Source organism: Oncorhynchus gorbuscha, linkage group LG04, assembly GCF_021184085.1.
Source record: "Oncorhynchus gorbuscha isolate QuinsamMale2020 ecotype Even-year linkage group LG04, OgorEven_v1.0, whole genome shotgun sequence".
Classification (NCBI taxonomy): Eukaryota; Metazoa; Chordata; class Actinopteri; order Salmoniformes; family Salmonidae; genus Oncorhynchus; species Oncorhynchus gorbuscha.
The window spans coordinates 13,914,265-13,936,056 of NC_060176.1; the positions used below are offsets into that span (position 1 = coordinate 13,914,265).

General features: G+C 39.6%; 2 protein-coding genes across 2 annotated transcripts; one reads left to right on the forward strand and one right to left on the reverse strand.

Moving 5' to 3' along the window:
• Positions 1-9,051: 9,051 nt before the first annotated feature.
• Positions 9,052-11,779, reverse strand: LOC124033683 (ER membrane protein complex subunit 8-like). Its single transcript, XM_046345863.1, has 5 exons — positions 11,266-11,779; positions 10,876-10,952; positions 10,711-10,780; positions 10,512-10,606; positions 9,052-10,051 (listed from the first exon to the last, which is right to left on the reverse strand). Exons 1-5 carry the CDS (start codon positions 11,482-11,484, stop codon positions 9,892-9,894), a joined length of 621 nt encoding a protein of 206 aa, XP_046201819.1. The 5' UTR covers positions 11,485-11,779; the 3' UTR covers positions 9,052-9,891.
• A 1,423-nt stretch (positions 11,780-13,202) lies between these two features.
• Positions 13,203-21,789, forward strand: LOC124033684. The gene is made up of 5 exons (XM_046345864.1): positions 13,203-13,285; positions 17,296-17,372; positions 17,739-17,903; positions 20,148-20,279; positions 21,474-21,789. The coding sequence occupies exons 2-5, from the start codon at positions 17,297-17,299 to the stop codon at positions 21,608-21,610; spliced, it is 510 nt and encodes a 169-aa protein (XP_046201820.1). The 5' UTR covers positions 13,203-13,285; position 17,296; the 3' UTR covers positions 21,611-21,789.
• Positions 21,790-21,792: the final 3 nt, after the last annotated feature.

Genomic DNA, 21,792 nt, shown 5'->3' on the forward strand with positions numbered 1-21,792 from the left:
TCACACACGAGACATATGTGGCAGGGTCTACAGGAAATCACAGACTACAAAAAGAAAACCAGCCACGTCACAGACACTGACGTCACGCTTCCAGACAAACTAAACACCATCTTTGCCCGCTTTGAGGATAATAAAGGGCCAATGTCGCGGCCCACTAACAAGGACTGCGCCTACCCCTCTCCTTCTCCGTGGCCGACGTGAGTAAAACATTTAAATGTGTTAACCCTCGCAAGGCTGCTGGCTCAGACAGCATCCCTAGCACGCACTTCTGTCATCATGAACTGCTTTAAGAGACTGGTCAAGGATCGTATCACCTCCAGCTTACCGGCCACCATAGACCCACTTCAGTTTGCATACCGCCACAACAGGTCCACAGACGACGCAATTGCCATCGCACTGCACACTGCCCTATCCCATCTGGACAAGAGGAATACCTACAGCTCAGCATTCAACAACATAGTACCCTCCAAGCTCATCATCAAGCTGGAGGCCCTGGGTCTCCCCGCCCTGTGCAATTGGGTCCTGGACTTTCTGATGGGTCGCCTCCAGGTGGTGAAGGTAGGAAACAACATCTCCATTTCGCTGACCCTCAACACTGGGGCCCCACAAGGGTGCGTGCTCAGCCCCTGTCTGTACTCCTTGTTCACCCTTAGACTGCGTGACCATGCGCACCTCCAACTCAATCATCAAGTTTGCAGATGACACAACAGTAGTGGGCTTGATTACCAACAACAATGAGACAGCCTACAAGGAAGAGGTGAGTGCACTCGGAGTGTGATGTCAGTAAAACAACCGCTCACTCAACGTCAACAAAACAAAGGAGATGATCTTGGACTTCAGCAAACAGCAGAGGGAGCACCCCTTTATCCACATCGAAGGGACAGCAGTGGAGACAGTGGAAAGTTATAAGTTCCTCGGCGTACACACAGACAGTGTGGTGAAGAAGGCGCAACAGTGCTTCTTCAACCTCAGGAGGCTGAAGAAATCTGGCTTGTCACCCAAAACCCTGACAAACTTTTACAGATGCACAATGGAGAGCATCCTGTCGGGCTGTATCACAACCTGGTACGGCAACTGCACCGCCCTCAACCGCAAGGATCTGCACAACGCCTCACCAGGGGGCAAACTACCTGCCCTCCATGACACCTACAGCACCCGATGTCACAGGAAGTTTATTTTTTGCCTGATTCCATTCGATTTTATTTACATTTTCATTTTGTTTTTCAGGTTTCAGGTTTTCACAAAAAAAAAACATTTTTTAATAGAAAAGTTACAGGAAATACAAATCACTGATGCATTCTGTTCATGCCTTAATGTTCAATAATATTCCCTACTAAGTTCAATGCATTTTTGAATGTTGTTGAATTCTGTTTTAAATGTCTGGATTCCGTGATTCCGTTATTTTAATTTGCAGCTGGTGCAAATGTTTAGTATAGCTGGGCCTAAGTCTGCTCCATCTTGCTTTGGAGAGGAGAGACTGTGGCCCAGGTCCAGTTCTAGTCCATAAATACAGATCAGTGGTGCTGGGCTTTGCCCCCACTGGAGCCGAGCTGGAGGTTGGAGCGCAGTTTATACATGCAGTTGAGAGTGTCCAGCCGGAACGACTGTGTCGTGTTAATCTCCATCAGAGTTAGGTTATCCAGCTGGAGAGGGAAAGATGGAGAGGGGGATAAAAAGAGAATGTAAATAAGGGGAAAAATAATGTTTCTACACAAAGTTCACACATTTAACAACATATAGAGATGCATTCATCTAACTATGCTTTACTTCTATCATCTTATTAATGCCAGGTGTCTTTTCTTGTGTGTGTTGGGACCGTTGTGTAAATGTATGTGAAATAAAGTTGGATTGAGTGAGTTTGTTTTGCTTGAATTTCTTGTTTTCACATGCAAAACGGTTTGCTCTTGATATAAACCCATGTATCACTTTATCTGCCTTTCCAGACTAGCCTATGTTTCTGAACAGTCTATCATGCTGCCTTGTTGACAATATGACCCGGTGGCGCCGACTACTGTTTGATTTGAGCAGGGCTGTCCACCCTCATCGGTTTTGCTTGGTCACATGAAGGGCCACAACCTGGTTCTAATCGAACTTCTTCAGTGATTGATTGATACCTTGGTGTGTGCTTCCTGCTGGCTGATGAAGCGGTCAGCGGAGAGGCGAAACTTGGCGATGCGCTTGTCCCAGATGTCCTTGACCAGTGTGCGGATCTCATCCGCTTTTTTGGAATGTTATCAGATGCACTGCAGAGAAACAGGGATATATAACAACACACTGAACACACAATTAGGAGCCACCTTCTAATTCCAGTCAAATTATAAATCAATAGCTGTATCCAAACTACACTTCATATTGCCACCTGAAATAATTGGATGGGTGTAATAAGCAATATGGGGTCGATTCCGACCCGAGTTAAGCACGCGTAAATGGAACATAGGCTAATTCCCTTTTTATGCACTTTTCGCTCTGTGTATGATGACCTTGATTCTATTCAACCTGCTATTCGTTCAGGCAGGAGAGCTAATAAATTAAGGTGTGACAGAGATATGTCAACCCGCTATTCGTTCAGGCTGGAGAGCTAATAAATTAAGGTGTGACAGAGATATGTCAACCCGCTATTCGTTCAGGCTGGAGAGCTAATAAATTAAGGTGTGACAGAGATATGTCAACCCGCTATTCGTTCCGGCTGGAGAGCTAATAAGAGATATGTCAACCCGCTATTCGTTCAGGCTGGAGAGCTAATAAATTAAGGTGTGACAGAGATATGTCAACCCGCTATTCGTTCAGGCTGGAGAGGTAATAAATTAAGGTGTGACAGATATGTCCAATAAGAAAAACCTACTGAACAGTGTTCAATAGGAATCAGGTAATTAACATTGGGATTTAAAAAGTGTTTTCTAAAATTGATCATCATAATTATTATTATTCATATTGTTATTACTATTATTATTAATAGTAGCATTATAAATAATGTTTGTTATTTTGAACTGCTCTTACCATGATAACTATTTAGTAATCATTACTTTTAATGCTGTTAACAATAATGTCAATGTTACACGGAAACCAAACCAGCTGCGCGTGTGCGCCATCGTGCGCTATCGTGCATAAATGTATTTTGTCCCCCTACACAAAATGTGATTACGACACACAGGTTAAAATATGAAAACAAACTCTGAACCAATGACATTCACTTGGGGACAGGTCGAAAAGCATTAAACATGTATGGCAATTTAGCTAGTTAGCCTGCACATGCTAGCTAATTTGTCCTATTTAGCTAGCTTGCTGTTGCTAGCTAATTTGTCCTGAGATATAAACAATGAGTTGTTATTTTACCTGAAATGCACAAGGTCCTCTACTCCGACAATTAATCCACACATAAAACGGCCAACCGAATCGTTTCTAGTCATCTCTCCTCCTTCCAGGCTTTTTCATCTTTGAACTTATATGGTGATTGGCATCTACACTTTCATAGTATTACCACGACAACCGGCAAAACAGTTTTTCTTTCAATCACTCACGTGGGTATAACCAATGAGGAGATAGCACGTGGGTGTAACCAATGAGGAGATGGGAGAGGCAGGACTAGTAGGGCGATCTGCATAAAATAGACAGGAGTTCTATTTTAGCCCTTGGCAATGCAGATGCTCTTTGGCGCGCGTGAGCAGTGTGGGTGCAATAATTTAATAACATGGATTTCAAAATGCATTTTGCAACGCTCGCGATGTGTCCTTGACTGGTCAGCATGTTATAATCACACTGTATATAGACTTTTTCTATTGTGTTATTGACTGTACATTTCTTTATTCCATGTGTACCTCTGTGTTATTGTTTGTGTCACACTGCTTTGCTTTATCTTGGCCAGGTCGCAGTTGTAAATGAGAACTTGCTCTCAACTGGCCTACCTGGTTAAATAAAGGTGAAAAAAAAAATCAGGCTGACTGGCTCTCGTTCAGGCAAATGAGAAATAAGTGCACTCAGGCTATCCGGAAGGCCAAAGTTAGTTACTTTAAGGAGCAGTTCTCTCTCTGTGGGTCTAACCCCAAGAAGTTCTGGAAAATGATTAAAGACCTGGAGAATAAACCCTCCTCCTCACAGCTGCTCATGTCCCTTAATGTTGATGATGTGGTTGTTACTGACAAGAAGCACATGGCTGAGCTCTTCAATCACCACTTCATTAAGTCAGGATTCCTATTTGACTCCGCCATGCCTCCTTGCCCGTCCAACATTTCCTCATCTCCCACCCCTTCTAATGCGTCTATCCCCGATGGTTCTCCCTCTTTTCCCCCTGCCCATCTACAAAGTTTCTCCCTGCAGGCAGTCACTGAGTCCAAGGTGCTAAAGGAGCTCCTGAAACTTGACCCCCAAAAATCATCTGGGTCAGATGGTTTAGACCTTCTTCTTTAATGTTGCAGCCCTTATCATCGCCAAGTCTATCTCCAACCTTTTTAACCTGTCTCTCCTTTCTGGGGTGGTTCCCATTGCTTGGACGGCAGCCACGGATTGTCCTTGATTTAAAGGGGGAGATCAAGCTGATTCTAACTGACCTATTTCTATTTTTCCCTTTTTATCACAAGTGTTGGAAACATTTGTCAATAATCAACTGACTGGCTTTTTTGATGTCTATAGTATTCTCTCTGGTATGCAATCTGATTTCTGCTCAGGTTATGGATGTGTCACTGCAACCTTAAAGGTCCTCAATGATGTTACCATTGCCCTTGATTATAAGCAATGTTGTGCTGCTATTTTTATTGACTTAGCCAAAGCTTTTTATACGGTAGATCATTCCATTCTTGTGAGCCGGCTAAGAAGTATCGGCGTCTCTGAGGAGAGTGCAGTGTATAAAGTCAGAGAATCTGCTAACTCAGCCACTGCCTGTCACCAAGGGAGTACCCCAAGGCTCGATCCTAGGCCCCATGCTCTTCTCAATTTACATCAACAATGTAGCTCAGGCAGTAGGAAGCTCTAATCCATTTATATGCAGATGATACAGTATTATACTCAGCTGGCCCCTCCCCGGAGTTTGTGTTAAATGCTCTACAACAAAGCTTTGTTTGTGTTCAACAAGCTTTTTCTACCCTTAACCTTGTTCTGAACACCTCCAAAACAAAGGTCATGTGGTTTGGTAAGAAGAATGCCCCTCTCCCCACCGGTGTGATTACTACCTCTGAGGGTTTAGAGCTTGAGATAGTCACCTCATACAAGTACTTGGGAGTATGGCTAAAGTTAAATCTAGGCTTGGTTTCCTCTATCGTAATTGCTCCTCTTTCACCCCAGCTGCCAAACTAACCCTGATTCAAATGACCATCCTACCCATGCTAGATTACGGAGACATCATTTATGGATAGGCAGGTTAGGGTGCTCTCGAGCGGCTAGATGTTTTTTTACCATTCGGCCATCAGATTTGCCCCCAATGCTCCTTATAGGACACATCACGGCACTCTATACTCCTCTGTAAACTGGTCATCTCTGTATACCCATCGCAAGACCCACTGGTTGATGCTTATTTATAAAACCCTCTTAGGCTTCACTCCCCCCTATCTGAGATATCTACTGCAGCCCTCATCCTCCACATACAACACCCGTTCTGGCAGTCACATTCTGTAAAGGTCTCCAAAGCACACTCATCCATGGGTCGCTCCTCTTTTCAGTTCACTGCAGCTAGCGACTGGAATGAGCTGCAACAAACACTCAAACTGGACAGTTTTATCTCAATCTCTTCATTCAAAGACTCAATTATGGATACACTTACTGAGAGTTGTGGCTGCTTTGTGATGTATTGTTGTCTCTATCTTCTTGTCCTTTGTGCTGTTGACTTTTCCCAATAATGTTTGTATCATGTTTTGTGCTGCTACCATGTTGTGTTGCTACCATGTTGTTGTCATGTTGTGTTGCTACCATGCTGTGTTGTCATGTGTTGCCACCATGTTATGTTGTTGTCTTAGGTCTCTCTTTATGTAGTGTTGTCTCTCTTGTCGTGATGTGTGTTTTGTCCTATATTTATATATATTTTTTTATTTTTTATTTTTAATCCCAGCCCCCACCCCCGCAGGAGGCCTTTTGCCTTTTGATAAGCCGTCATTGTAAATAATAATTTGTTCTTAACTGACTTGCCTAGTTAAATAAAGGTTAAATAAAATACAAATAAATAAATACAAAAAAATGTTGTGCTATAATGGCAAATCCCTTTGTTCCTTTTTGTCTACAGATATGCTCTATAATTCCCTTATGATTCCACAGCCTTTATACCCTAGGAAACCATGAATAAGGTCAAGTGAACCTGCCCTTTCCTAGTGGAAAAAGCATCTACTTCCTTTTTCCCCCATAGAAATTACAGCATTCTCCAAGCACTGTAATTCATCAACTGATAAGAGCTATTGTTAAGATCTAGGTAAATGAGTAATCCGTTTGGTGAAAGGGATGGTAACTAGACATAGCAATTTGTTTTATATGATTTTCCCTTATGATCCCTGGAGACTAATGTGAAACCAGTCATGTGGACGCAAACAGAAAATCATATAAACACTAACAGTTAAATAGACTACAAATAGCTGTGCCGTTATTCAGAATTGCAATTGTGTGCCTTCACAATTTAAGTGGATGAAATTTGGAGACCCAAGCTATAGGCTTCTGTCGCCTCTTCACTGTTGATGTTGAGACTGGTGTTTTGCGGGTACTATTTAATGAAGCTGCCAGATAAGGACTTGTGAGGCGTCTGTTTCTCAAACTAGACACTCTAATGTATGTGTCCTCTTGCTCAGTTGTTTACCAGGGCCTCCAACTCCTCTTTCTATTCTGGTTAGAGACAGTTTGCGCTGTTCTGTGAAGGGAGTTGTACACAGCGTTGTACGAGATCTTCAGTTTCTTGGCAATTTCTCACAGGTAATAACCTTCATTTCTCAGAACAAGAATAGACTGGCGAGTTTCAGAAGAAAGTTATATGTTTCTGGCCATTTTGAGCCTGTAATCGAACCCACAAATGCTGATGTTCCAGAAACTCAACTAGTCTAAAGGCCAGTTTTATTGCTTCTTTAATCAGAAAACAGTTTTCAGCTGTGCTAACATAATTGAAAAGGGTTTTCTAATGATCAATTAGCCTTTTAAAATGATAAACTTGGATAAGCTAACATAACGTGCCATTGGAACATAGGAGTGATGGTTGCTGATAATGGGCCTCTGTACGCCTATGTAGATATTCCATAAAATATATTAAGTTTCCAGCTACAATAGTCATTTACAAAATTAATAATGTCTACACTGTATTTCTTATTGTTTGATGCTATTTTAATTGTAGTATGATCTAAAATAAAGATGCGCGACCACGAGGTTCTAGCTCCAGCCTGTTTATTAACCTAACCCTTGCATGTCCTACATAGGTACGGATGCCCCCAAGGGACATCCCACTACATTAATGGACAAAAAAAGTGCTTTTGTTTCAAAAACAAAGACATTTCTAAGGGACCCCAAACTTTTGAACGGTAGTGTATCTACCTGGGCTTTTCTCCATTTTATTTTACAATTTGTACCATGTTAAATATTGGCTAATATCAGGACCCACCATCAGTAATACTCACATACATTTATAACTGTCACGTTAGTGTTCGTTTTCTTAATTTTGCATCATTCCGTTTACCTGTCTTTCCTGTCACGCCTGTGTAGTTGTTCCTGAGGGTCGCTAGCATTAGTGGATCATGAAAGGGTAATGTTGTGCAATAGTGTGGGACATGTAGCCTATTTGAATCATTAAGGAACTCAGACCCCACATACACATTGTCATACAGTTCCATGATTGGTGAGGATTAGGGTAGATTAATTGAACTCTTAACCCTTATTGTCCGCTTTTTTCCACCTTCCAATATTTAATGGTTTGAACTTGTATTTGACAACCTTCAGGATGAATCAAACTGCTCTCCAAACCTGTTTTTTTAATGACTCATATATACTTTCTTAACCCTAAAATGTATCTAAAATATCAGTGCATTTTATAGTCTACCAGTTGGTGCTGAAAGAGAGATGAATATCCATATATTTAGATATCTTTCTTTCATTGATCCTATATTCTGAGCCCCGTCTCGCTATGTTTCCTAGTCTCTCTACAAAAATCTAATTAAAGGCACACCATATTTAAAGGGTTGGCTTAAGATAAATGTACTATAAATCCTATTGAATGAAAACTCTGTTGGCCAGCAAGTGAGAATGTTTTCAACGTTGAATTCAATGTAATCAGCTCATGCAAGGGAACCACCTCAAATGTTCTACTGCTTGAGCTCCTGTTCCGCTTATAAAATATTAGCTCTAAAGTATTGTGGAGCTCCTGCACCTAAATGTAAATAGTAACGGCACCAGAAATGAGTACCGACACCTATTTCAATCCAAGCTCTGGATAAGTTAGACTACTAACTACTGAGAAGTACTTAGGAAAGGTATGTGTAAGAAAGGCGTACATTTCCTGTCGGAATTGGGCCCTATGGTAGTAGTTCCATCATATTCTGATTCTGAAAGTTCTTTGGGGTAGGGACTCTTTCAGGAATCATTTTTTTACCACACCATTTATCATGGCCCCTTACTTCTACCAGAGATGGTTTGGCTGTGACCGGGAGTCCCATAAAGTGGCACACAATTGTCCGGGTTATAGGGGTTTGGCCGGGGTGGTTTTACTTGGTTCATTACACTCTAGCGACTTCTTGTGGTGAGCCGGGCGCCTGCAGGCTGACTACGGTCGTCAGTTGAATGGTGTTTTCTCCAACAAATTGGTTAAGCAGGCGGGTGTAAAGAAGCGCAGTTTGGCGGGTCATGTTACGAAGGACACATGACTCGACCTTTGCCTCTCCCGAGCCAGTTGGGGAGTTGCAGAAATGAGGCAAGATTGAAAAAGGGGGGTAGAAAGTATTTTCCATTAATATCCACTATATGCTGTCTCAACCCAAAGTGATGGAACTGTCTCAACCCAAAGTAAATTGAACACCCAACTCATTCAGATCTATGGATTCGTCAAGTATGTAGGGCAGCGCTAGGGTAAGGGAGTGATTTTAGAAAAAGGCATAAAAAAACATGCACATCTGAAAAGTTCAATTTTATTCGTACATTCAGTCCAATTTTTTTTTTACAAAAAGGTTTAATATATCAAAACCTCAATTTATTTTTTTCAGGCTTTTATATCTTAATCCAACCCGAAATATATAATTCATGAATCAACAATAATAATATGGACATTTAGCAAATGCTTTAATCCCAAGTGACTTACAGTTTATTACTTATGCAATAACAAGATTTATTTCAGCAAATAAAATAAAGAATAATCAGATCATCCTTTAACAAATAAATACTAAGCTATCTCTTATAAGAAAACAGGAGTGAAACCGTTCTCTGAGAATATAAACATTAAGGTAGTGAAATAAAAAACATAACATCTCTTGTTGATTACAATTCTGTAATATTTCAAATCAAATCTCAGAACAATAATTTATAATGTCTATCATCTCTGAAACACTACTATTTCTGAAGAACCTAAAGTATTCAATATAAGTCTAAATAAATTATATTCATGTTTCCCTACCATTCAGAATTCGCATACATCTTCATTAACTATTAGCATACAAAAACCGTACTCAAAATGAGAAAGAAAATTAACACGTTGCATTGAATGACACCTAGGTCTTGATCACATTGATCCTCCCTACTACGGGAACAAAGATCCCAATGGTACCTGTCCTCTGCTTGCCCATGAAAATAGACTGACCAGTGCTCTGAAAGCTCTCTTCCCTGTGAGAGCAATTCACTGGGAACAAAGCCTTAGCATTCAGCATTCCTGCGCTACAGTAGTATTAGCACGTCCAACGCCGTTTTGGCCGCAATGTCTTTGTCTGGTGCAGTGCAGTCACTCAGCTGGGAGGCTTAGCACAGGTGCAGGACAGACTTGTTGATCTCAGGGTTGGTCCAGTCATTCCTGAGGTCATCTAGGTGATTGTCGAAGTCGATCAGGCTCTCGTAGGACCTGCCCTCCAGCAGAGCCGACGTGATCTTCTGAGCCTCACACCAGTCCTCAAAGCTGTCCCTGGAACACACACAAACCAACACTCCAGAACCTCAGCTCCACATTCGGGAATCACAAATTGAATCTTATTTGTTACATACACCGAATATAACTGGTATAAACTTCACCTTGAAATGTTTGCTTCTGAACCCTTCCCAATAATTCAGTTTAAAAATAAAATAGTAACACAAGAGGAATAAAATACACAAGAATGGAGCTATATACAGGGAGTACCAGTAACATATCAATGTACAGGGGTATGAGGTATTTGAGTTAGATATGTACATGGAGGCAGGGTAAAGTAAGTAGGCATCAGGACAGATAAGAGTAAAATAAATATCTACCACACTGGGTTCTATTTCACTAACAGATATTGGCATAGTATACCATGTCGTTCCAAATCTTTTTGGATAAATGGCTGTTCAGTAGCTGTGATATATCTATCCCACATGACATATTTGGTCAGCTCAGGAACACTTACACATTACAGTCCCTGCATTTCCACTTGTTTTCATGGTGGTCATAGATGGCTAATATGGGCTCATAGCAGCCCATGGTGAATCTGGTGCTGTCCACCTGAGGAACACAACATTATTAGAGATACAGTGGTCAGTGTAGATCGTATGTGTGAATTCAGTAATGTGGCAGTTCTGATACTGGACAGCTAATAGAGGATTTACCATAATCATTGCTGCTTCGCTGAAGTTCTCTGCAATCCTGGCCCCAACTTTTTCAGCAACCTGGTTAGGTCTGTGGGAGTCAAAAGAAGACAGAGTACATTGTGTACCATATCAACACAACTCTCCACAGAGCACGAAAGGGATCCTGTATCAACATCTTGTTACCTGAAGTCCTTTGTGCGCTCGTTGGCTTGGTAATACCCAGCTATGACATATTTGTTCTCTTTACACCACGTGTCAATCTGGATGTGGGGAAAGAAAAAATATATTCGCTTGTTTGACTAGCTGACTAAACTCAACACCATTGTGAAGGACGTTTCTGATAAACTCCACCAATGTATAAGTTGAAACAAGTTGAAACATCAGAAACTTCTTTCACCATGATGTTGAGTTTAGCTTGACAAGTCAGCAGGACTGACAGCTGTTAATGCACTTCTACTTCAACAGGCCCAGTAACTTGCAGTGGTGAACATGCAGTGAACATGCAGTGGAGTAACATGAACATTTTTGAAACATGACATGTGAATAGAAGATAAAGACGATCAATTCACTCACCAATGTAAGTGCCACTTCCAGCATAGGTGCCAATGCAAGTGTGCCGTGGAATAGTGGTATACAATCCACACAGAGGATTGGAGTGGAGTGGCTGTCTTTTTTCTTCTCTTTCTGTTTCTCAGCAACCAGTAATCCGTTCACGGCGCAATGGGGATATTTAGCAGCATGCAAAAGCATCTTGCAATAAGCCTGAGTTGTCAATTTAATACTCATTCTCATTTCGAGATAAACACTAAACTAGCTAATTGTACAAGGATGGTCTGGAGACTGCTAGCTTGACAGCTAGCCAACGGATATCATACCCGATACAACAGAGAGACAGTGACAGCTCTGCCAGGTTGACTACGGTAATCGAGTCTCTTATAACTAGCTACCTACATAAAGGCAACTCTTCGTGAATGTTACAGTGCATTACTGTTGTATGTTGGTCACGACGGTAACGTTATATCCTACTACAAATGAACGCTGCTTGGCTTCTCTCTGGTGGTTTGCACCGGCACCATATGAATCGCTGTGAAATAGGCAAGAATAACTAAGTACTTCCGGGTCACGGAGTTTTTGAATAATTCATAATAAAATCCAGCCCTGTAGAATGAATAACTAGGGCGAAAATTATGGAAAATGTGCACAATTATCGATACATTGTATACTACTTATCATAGTAAAAGTAATTATATAAGACATGTAATTTATTTGTTGATGTTTATTTTTTAAAGCCCAAATGGTCATCAATTATTTTTTTTTTGTGTGAGTACTCATTTATTGCACATTATAAAAGTATCTGTACATTGTGTCACAGTAAAAGGGAGTTCCACTCTACTCAGGAGCACTTCTAGTTTCCAAATCCAGAGTTTACACCCAGAGCATCACTGCTGATTTGGTGGACTTTAAAGAGTGGCCCATCAATTTAAATCCAATGTCCAATATGAAAAATCTGTTTTATTTAAGTTGATGGGCCAACCTATAAGGCCCAACCAAATGAGCATGAATGGATTTGGAAACTTGGTTTTATGGATCTATGGATTTGGAAACTTTGAGTGCTCCTAAGTAGAATAGATTGTGTACTACTGTGCTAAAAGAAAAACGTACTGAACAGTGTTAAATATGAATGGGTTAATTAAGAATGGTATTTACAAGTATTTTCGAAAGTTGATTATTATCATTATTATAATATTATTAATATTGTTATTACTATTAGTATTAATGGTAGCATTATAAATCATGTTTTGTTATTTATTACTGTTCTTACCATGATAACTATTTAGTCATCACTAGTTTTGTCACAATCTCTTCATTCAAAGACTCAGTCATGGACACTCTTACTGACAGTGGTGGCTGCTTTAAGTGATGTATTGTTGTTTCTTTTGTATTTTGGTAGGCCGTCATTGTAGATAATTAGCTCGTAACTGACTTACCTAGATAAATAAAGGTTAAATAAAATTTATTTGAATGCTGTTAACAATAATGTCAATGCTATAATATTATTTGTGCTATAATGGCGATTAACTTTATTGCTTTTTCACAAAATTCTAAGTCTCCTAACATTTCCTCATAAAATGTTACGAATTTTGACCATTTGTATAATTTTTCACCATCTTCATTGCGAAACTTTTATTTTAAAGTAAAATCACCGAGGTCACGGCCTTGTTCTTGCTAGGTCTGGCTTATTCTTGCTGGCGGGACGAAGGTAACACACACCCGGGATGAATCCCACACCATATGGCAGGCCACAAACACCATTTTGGTTCATCTCAGGGCACACCGCGTGACAGGAAGAATGCCAATGCTGCGCAACATGGTAGCAAATGAACACTAGTTTTCTACATTAATGTCGTAAAAGTTCGAATTCAATTGCACAGCTAAATTAATCACCACTCACATTATTTTACAAACATATTTTAATATGTATATAATAGTGTGACTACATTTGCACCGACCGCAGTTTCCCTCACCAGCTACGTAATTTCCGGTTAATCACACTTCCTTTATGGTGTTTGGAGCGTCGGCGAAAGGAGAAAAAGTAAGAGATGGCGGGTGACTTTTCTAAATTATTTAGACGTCTGATATTCAGCTATCGTAGAACATATTATATATACATTTTAATTAAGACAAAACATGCTACATGTCTGCTGTGTTATCAGAAATTGATTTGTCAACGTTTCCGAACGAGCCGAATGAAGGGATTGACATTGACATTGAAAAGAGGCAGACAAGACAAGGGGCAAATATGCTATGGTTGGCTAGGCTAGCATCCTAGCTAACGTTAGTTAAGGTGCCCTTTTCCTGTATGTAGTATAATATTTTGTGGGTATTCCTCCTCATAGTCATTTGTAATGTTACCGTGGAGGTTAGTCCGGAGCAGGAATATTACCAAGGAATAACATGTTGGGTGTCTGCTATGTATTTGACCTTGTACCAGTTAGCGATGATTAGCATTGTCAGCTTGCGTTTGAGCCTTCCTGCTACTAACGTTTGAACCAATGATGTGTATAAACCCCGGATGCCTGACTGTATTGAGATCACTGCGTAGTCATGTTGGTACGTCTCAATTGTAAAACAGATTTTTGGATGCAATAGAAATGCATTTATTAATTTCGCCATTCGTTTTTGACACGTTAATTCTATTAGACACCTTCATGCATACGTTTACATTGAGAGCGAAGCAAACAATTTCCTAATATTATATTTGTTTAGTACTAATGTTACTGTCCAACAACAAATATACATAAATGCATAACATTTTGTCTCTCAATGACTAATACATAGGTTGCAGTCCAAACACTTAAAAGGAACACTATTCCCTCAGCCCTCAAATATTAAGTGGACACTTTCGATGACGTATCATGCTGTCTGACGAGTATACACTTGCAGGGTGAGGAAGGAATGATTTTTAAATAGGATTTTTTAAATTCTGTAATGCTATTAAGACTATACAAATGGTAACAGATCTATCAAATAGAAATATGGCACCTCACCTAGATTTGAGTTAAAGAGAGGAATTAGGAAAGGTCTGATCTCCCATACCTGTTTTTATTAATCACCCAACTTAATAGAAATTCTTTCAATAATAGTCCTGTACAAGGTATTTCAATAGCTGGTAAAGAAATTATTATAAGCAAGCTGGCTGACAATACTATACTTTTTCTGAAAGATGCTAAACAAATTCTCATATCGATCAATGTGATACAATCCTTTTCCAAAGCTTCTGGTCTATATTGTAACATTAATAAATGTGAACTCATGGCTGTCAGATTGTGTGACACCTTCATATTATGGTATTCCAGTAATAGAAGAACTTACATATTTAGGCATAACCATTACAAAGGATCAGAAGTCTAGAGGCTTACTCAATTTTACCCTCTTGTTTAAAAAACAAAACAAAGAAGCTAAATCAATGGCTACAGAGGGACTTATCTTTAAAAGGAAGTGTCCTAATAACCAAGGCTGAAGGTATCTCTAGACTAACATATGACACTCTATCTTGACGGTAAAATAAGCAACCAGATGCTTTTCAACTTTTTGGAGAAACCGTACCCATTAAAATTAGGAAAACTGTTGTAATGAACACTTATGAGAATGGTGGGCTGAATTTTCAACTTTACTACCTTAAATAATACTTTTGAGATCAATTAGTTCTATGTGGAATTGTATTCCTCATCATGTCTTCTCTTCTTTTGGTGGCCTTCATGTTGGTTTGCAATTATAATATTGACGAAGTTCCAGTGAAACTTTAAGGAAAACATCAACTCAAATTGTTCCTTTTGTAATGACCACCCAGAAACAGTGTTGCATCTTTTTTTGGCAATGTATTCATGTAAGAACTGCGGCAAGACATAAGTAGATTTATAATTGACACATTTATGAAGATCTTACACTATTGTGGAGAGATGTACTGCTTGGATTCTTTACCTATGATAGAAATAAGCTGAAACATTTATGTAATAAATTATTGTTTTTTTTGGCCACGTTTCATATTCACAAATGGAAATTTACAAACACCACATTCTATTACCTTACAAAAAAAATTGAACTGTATTTTATAACAAGAAAGCTGTTAGAATAGTCCCTTAAGGTCCTTGTGTAATGTTTGTATATAATTGATATATACTTTTCTTCCCACATGTACTTCCTGTATTGATTTGTTCATTAAAAAATGATTTTTTAAAATGATTATTTAATTTAAATTGTATTATTAACAACAAATCAATACATAAAGCACATGAGTGAATACAAGCATACATTGATTACAAACAATAGACAATCGAGCTAGGGGGTACAATATCACATTACAATTACACAAGGACCTTAAGGGACATGCATATACTTACAATTCTAACAGCTTTTTTGTTAGAGCATTTAACCGTCTTAAAATACAGTTCAATTTCTTTTTGCAGGGTACGAAAACAAATTTTCGTGCAAGGGCGGTCCATTTAAAAATCATTATTTATATATTATTTGGTAAATAATGATTTTTACATGTACCGCCCTTGCCCAAAAATTTGTCACTCGTTCGTCCTGCGACGATTGTTTTCAGCCACCGGTAGTTTGTGGGTGCTTTATATGCGCTACGTCAATTATGATTGCATGTTTACTTATATTAACTATATCATTTTATATACGACTACTGTATGGTAGCTAGCGTTACGTTAATTAGCTAATTAATTTGCAAGCTATCATACAGTAGGTGTATATGAGTACTTATATAGTTCATATAAGTAGACATGCAATCATAATTGACTGTAGTGCATATAAAGCTACTGGTGGCTGAAAACACAATTATTGCAGGATTGAACAAGTGTCGATATCCGGGCAAAGGTGGTCGATTTAAAAATAATTCCTTGCCCTGCAAGTGTATACTCGTCGGACATCATGATACGTCTCCACTTAATATTTGAGGGGATAGTGTGTGTCTTTTACTTCTGCGTTGCTTGCTGTTTGGGGTTTTAAGCTTGGTTTCTATATAGCGCTTTGACATCGGCTGATGTAAAAAGGGCTTTATAAATACATTTGATTTGAAGTGTTTGGACTGCAGCCATAGAATCAGCAATCCATAGTTTATATGCGGCATTGGTTTAAACCAGTACCTGGGCTTGAGGAGATGATCAGATCCCTCAATTCAAAGTCCCATTAGCCAGTTCTGCAAATGTTATGCCAAAATGCTCGGTACTCAACAATATATGGAGTTTCATAGAGAAACTATTGTCATTACTGCCGTTACGCATGGTTTGTACTTCCAAAAAAGGTCCAAGTAAAATAACTGTTTTTGTTGACCTTTTTTTGAAAGTGCGTGCAATGCATAACATCAGTAATAACGATAGTAGTTCTGCGAAACTACATATTTTGATGAGTCCGGAACGCATTTTGACATAATTCAAGTTTGCAGAGCTGGCTATTGGGACTTTGAACTGAAGGATCCTGAGTGTCGGAGGAAATCTCATCATATTCATCCCCTCCACACACCCAGGTACTAGTTCAGTTTACGTTAGCCTAGTTTGACTATAACTATGTTTTCAACGTGGACTCTAGCTGTCTATTAGCCTGTTTGTTACCATTGGAACGTCCTTTGCAGATGGATGGCTAAATCGAAAGATGGCAAGCTATTTTTAGTTTGCTAGGCAACTTTTTAGCATAGACATTTTGGCTGGGTAACTTTATCTAGGTTAAGGTAGTAGCTAGTTTTTCCTCTTTTTTGACAGTTCTCTTAACTAGATTTTATTTGTTACAAAAACTGGTTGCTAGTTACGTGTGCTTGAGCAGTGACCATAACTAGTTGCTAAATGTCAGATATGGGATGCATGCAGTTTCATAAATTCTTGTTGAACAGTTGCTATTTTTCTATAAATTTAATTGACTAAGAATAAAACTAACCACACTCTATTTTACAAAGATCAATGGCTAGCCTAAGGCTATAGTTTCATGTCATCAGAATAACTTCTTTGTGATTCGTTGGTCATAATGTTTTGTTACAGTAGTAACTAGCTATATTCATTTTTCATCGAGGGTTTTCTCATACATGTTATTTTCTTTCAGAATGCTGGCCACCAGAGCACTTAGCCTTGTTGGCAAACGTGCCATTTCCACATCAATCTGTGTACGTGGGGGACATGGTGAGTGACTATGTTGGCAGTACACACCACATACTTGACCTTCATGGTATGGACCTATAAAACCATCCTCTGTAAATTGTACCTACCACTAAAAAGTTGGCACAGAAACAAATGTAAACAATGGATAAAATATACCACCACCAGCATGGTTTGGAGATGTACAGTAATCAGACGATACCAGCTTATTGTAGAATAAGATATGTAAGTTTTTTTAGGTAAACTGAAAAAGCAGTTATGCGGCTCCCAAAGGCACACAGTATGTATTCTCGTATGCACATATTTGCTATGTAGGTCCCATGCAGGTTTGAATACATGTATTGATTGTGTGTCTCAGTCCGATGTAGTAACATGGTGAGTTTCCTGCAGGTGTTGCCAAGGTAGACGACTACGCTCTCCCAGCCTACTTTGACAGGCGGGAGAACCCCCTCCCAGACGTCCAGTTTGTGACAGAGCTGAGTGCAGTGCAGAAGTCCTTAAAGGAGAAGGAGAAGGGCTCCTGGGCCACACTCTCCAATGAGGAGAAGATTGCATGTAAGTGGTTTTTACCTTTTGTTGTTGAATACTTGAAATTTGTCAGTTTTGTTGCTTACTCAAAACAAGACCGAAGTATTGTTTGCCTATGTTATGTTAGTAGGGATATTTTTTTTAACCTTTATTTAACCAGGTAGGCTAGTTGAGAACAAGTTCTCATTTGCAACTGCGACCTGGCCAAGATGAAGCAAAGCAGTGTGACACAGACAACAACACAGAGTTACACAATTCACCGATACGCGTCAGTCCCCGGTTCAAATGTTTAAGATGTGAGTGCATCTGTCCGTGGGAGCCCAAACCGATCCATATGTAGCATGCATCGGTAAGAACCAATGAAAATGTTACAAATCGGCGGTTCACTAATGTTTATTATGCTATTTTTTTTTTGTTGCCTTATTCTGAAAATAGCTCATCTGTTTGAATTGATGCGTCCTCTCCTTCAGCCTATCAAACTTCTTTTCATGTATCTGCATGTGATATTGATCTACAAGTCAGAACTGTGCAGTGCAGGAGACTCAGCTGCTTGCGCCAACGAGAGCTAGGGCTACCATATCCCTGTTCTAATATTCGTAGGCAACATCTGCACAGCACCTTCAGCATTAAGATGTTTTTAAACTGGCTTTCGCAATATTAAATCGGTTTTATTGAGGGACAACCGATGTCATTTAGCTAGGCTTCCGTCCAATTGGTGACAGATTGTCATGCGAATATTCTCAAATCTGCATAAAAACAATATGCACATTTTCTTACATTTTTACATTAAATTGACTTCGGTTCAATTCCCATGTACCTGAATAGTTAAGTGGGTTTCCACTGCATATCTACTGATGGTTTTCTCACAAAAAATGTTGCGTTATATAGTGTGCCCACTCTGGTATTGGCACGTGCGCTGTAGCCATCAGGTCACAGACACAGTGTGGGTATAGCCTACATTAGATTATTATGGACAAAATAGGGATTATTTTTAGTACGGCAGCCAAGCGTCAACGATCATGTCACCAGAATAAGACCCTTTATTTATTGGAAAAGAGCATCACGCTCATCACCTGCACTTTCACCACCCTGTGAAGTTCATCAGAACTTATTTCATCTGTATCCTAATAAACTGCTAGTTTTCCTAATGTGGGAGGATCACACGTCATCGTGTGACTCCAAGTTTACTTCGATATGATGGGTTATTTTATCATTATTTGCTCATTAAAGCGTTTCCACTGACATGTCAAGCATAATTAGTTTACAGACACTAAAGGATCCCACCTTGTCTAGTGTGTTTTGTTGACATTTGGAAAGTTTATTGACAAATTTTCCATCAGGAATGGCATACATTTTATTGGGTTCCAACGGGTACTTTACTTGCATTAACAGGTTGGATGGAAACCTGGTTTGTGTTACCAAATGCGCTGTATAAAATAATTTTACTGGTGGAGCTCTGTGGGCTACTGGAGTGGACATAACTCACATCTTGCTGATTGCACATCTAACTGCTGATTTGGGTTTTTCGATTGCCAGGTTCATCGTACAAAATATTTTTGTTAGTTCTGTTTGGATTTGGTCATTTTTACATGAACAGGGTAAAGGTGTAATTTCATAACAAGGACCGCAATCATTTTCTCCAGCCGCACTGGTCAGAATGGGAGAATAGATCACCTCTGGTTCCAAATGGTCAAAACCATTCACTTTTGAGGCAGGTGAAATCCAAAGCTGTGTTTATATTAATTGGCTATGTATGTCAAAGCTAATTTCTTAAGATAAATATATACATTTTACTAGCTCAATGTATATGACAAGTTATAGCAGTGTGGGGACAAAACATAAATTGCGCCCCCTAATCTGCTAGTGGCAGATGCTCAGTCTGCCCTATGGATCAACTCACACATTACACACACACAGCAGAAATACTTTTCTATCATACAGCAACGACAAGCCATGGTTCATTCACTCAGCTAAGAGAAGTCAGCTCAGACAGATCCAACTCAGCTCCTGAGCTCCATCACTATCAGATATTAATTTAGAATGGAGAATGAATGTGTTCATGCCATCAATTGTTAATCGCATTGATTCATTCCACTAATTAAATTGAATTGCGTCAAATCGTTTCAAACTAAAAATATCATTCCTGTATCGGAGCCCATGTATCTAGATGCATATTGAATTGTGCTTGTAAGGAGAGATGCACATCCCTACCCGTTAGGCTGTGTTAAATTGTTATTTAACCAAGGTCTTGCATTTTCTCTTTACCAACAGTGTACCGTATTAGCTTCAAGCAGAGCTTCGCAGAGATGAACGAGGGCACAAAGGAGTGGAAATCTGTTATCGCAGGAATGTTCTTCTTTATTGGCATGACAGGACTGGTTGTCCTATGGCAGAGGAAGTTTGGTATGTCTTCTAATAAGAAAAGGAATGGGAACATTTATTGTGGAGGGAGTCTGTGATCATTCTGTTGTAATATCCTGAAAAAATATCAATGCAACAATTTCAAAGATTTTACTGAGTTACAGTTCAAATAAGGAAATTAGTCAATTGAAATAAATAACTTGGGCCCTAATCTATGGACTTCGCATGACTGGGTAGGGGTGCAGCCATGGGTGGGCCTTGGAGGGCATAGGCCCACTCACTGGGGACCCAGGCCCAGCCAATCAGAATGAGTTTTTCCCCAGAAAAGAGCTTTATTCCAGACAGAATTACTCCTCAGCATCCCCCACCCACCCTCAGACGATCCTGCAGGTGAAGAAGCCGCATGTGAAGGTCCTGGTCTGGCGTGGTAACACATTGTCTGCGGTTGTGAGGCCGGTTGGACGTACTGACAAATTCTCGAAAACAACGTTGGAGGCAGCTTACGGTGGAGAAATGAACATTCCATTCTCTAGCAACAGCTCTGGTGGACCTTCCTACAGTCAGAATGCCAATTGCAGGCTCCCTCAACTTCAGACATCTGTGGCATTATGTTGTGCGACACAACTGTGCATTTTAGTGGCCTTTTATTGTCCCCCAGCACAAGGTACACCTGTTTAATGAGCATGCTCTTTGATCAGCTTCTTGATATGCCACACCTGTCAGGTGGAGGGATGATCTTGGCAAAGGAGAAATACTCACTAATAGGGCTGTTAACAAATTTATGCACAAGATTTGAGCAAAACATCTTTTTGTACAACATTTCTGGGATATTTTATTTCAGCTCATGAAACATGGAACCAAACTTTTTACATGCTGTGTTTATATTTTTGTTTGGTGTACATTGATGTTCATGGTTTTTCCACCCACCTGTTAAAAGCCATAAGGCAGCATTCTTTCTCAATGAGAGAGATATACAAGATGTTATTTATGACATAATTCAAATATTGTATTTGGCCATCAGTGCCCCTTCAAATAAATAGGTTACGTGTCTTCTTTCCCATTGTATTGCCTCAACCATAATTGTTCTAACAGACAAGCAACCAGGTTGCTTTTGTGAAACAATGTTCTCAATAATGATTACCTTGGTAGATAAATGTTCAATACAGACTATTAAAGAATATATGTTCATGGGTGAACTTTGAGGCAGAGCCTAACAAGCTGTCTGTCTCGCTGCAGTGTATGGACCTGTCCCCCCCACCTTTGAGTCAGAATGGAAAGAGAAGGAGTTGCAGAGGATGCTGGACATGAGGATCAACCCGGTGGAGGGCTTCTCAGCCAAATGGGACTATGAGAACAAGGAATGGAAGAAGTAAACCAACCATCCAGAGGACCACATTACATACCATGACACCAACAAATGTACAAACATACCAATTACTTGTCTGTATTTATCTATTGTCCACATTACCTCAGTCAATACGTTTTGGAAGGTCTCTTCCTCTTAAGGTCATGTATTATAGAGCAAAATAAAAGTTCCTATGTCTAGCCAATAGTA

What these genes read in the sequence shown, in the direction of transcription:
- LOC124033683 (XM_046345863.1), bottom strand. Translation starts at nt 11,484, where the DNA reads ATGAGAATGAGTATTAAATTGACAACTCAGGCTTATTGCAAGATGCTT. An exon ending in GAGCGCACAAAGGACTTCAG is followed by an intron (nt 10,781 to 10,875) that starts GTAACAAGATGT and finishes TGACTCCCACAG; the next exon opens with ACCTAACCAGGTTGCTGAAA. An exon ending in AAATGCAGGGACTGTAATGT is followed by an intron (nt 10,052 to 10,511) that starts GTAAGTGTTCCT and finishes TGTGTGTTCCAG; the next exon opens with GGACAGCTTTGAGGACTGGT.
- LOC124033684 (XM_046345864.1), top strand. Translation starts at nt 17,297, where the DNA reads ATGCTGGCCACCAGAGCACTTAGCCTTGTTGGCAAACGTGCCATTTCC. An exon ending in CTGTGTACGTGGGGGACATG is followed by an intron (nt 17,373 to 17,738) that starts GTGAGTGACTAT and finishes AGTTTCCTGCAG; the next exon opens with GTGTTGCCAAGGTAGACGAC. An exon ending in CCTATGGCAGAGGAAGTTTG is followed by an intron (nt 20,280 to 21,473) that starts GTATGTCTTCTA and finishes GTCTCGCTGCAG; the next exon opens with TGTATGGACCTGTCCCCCCC.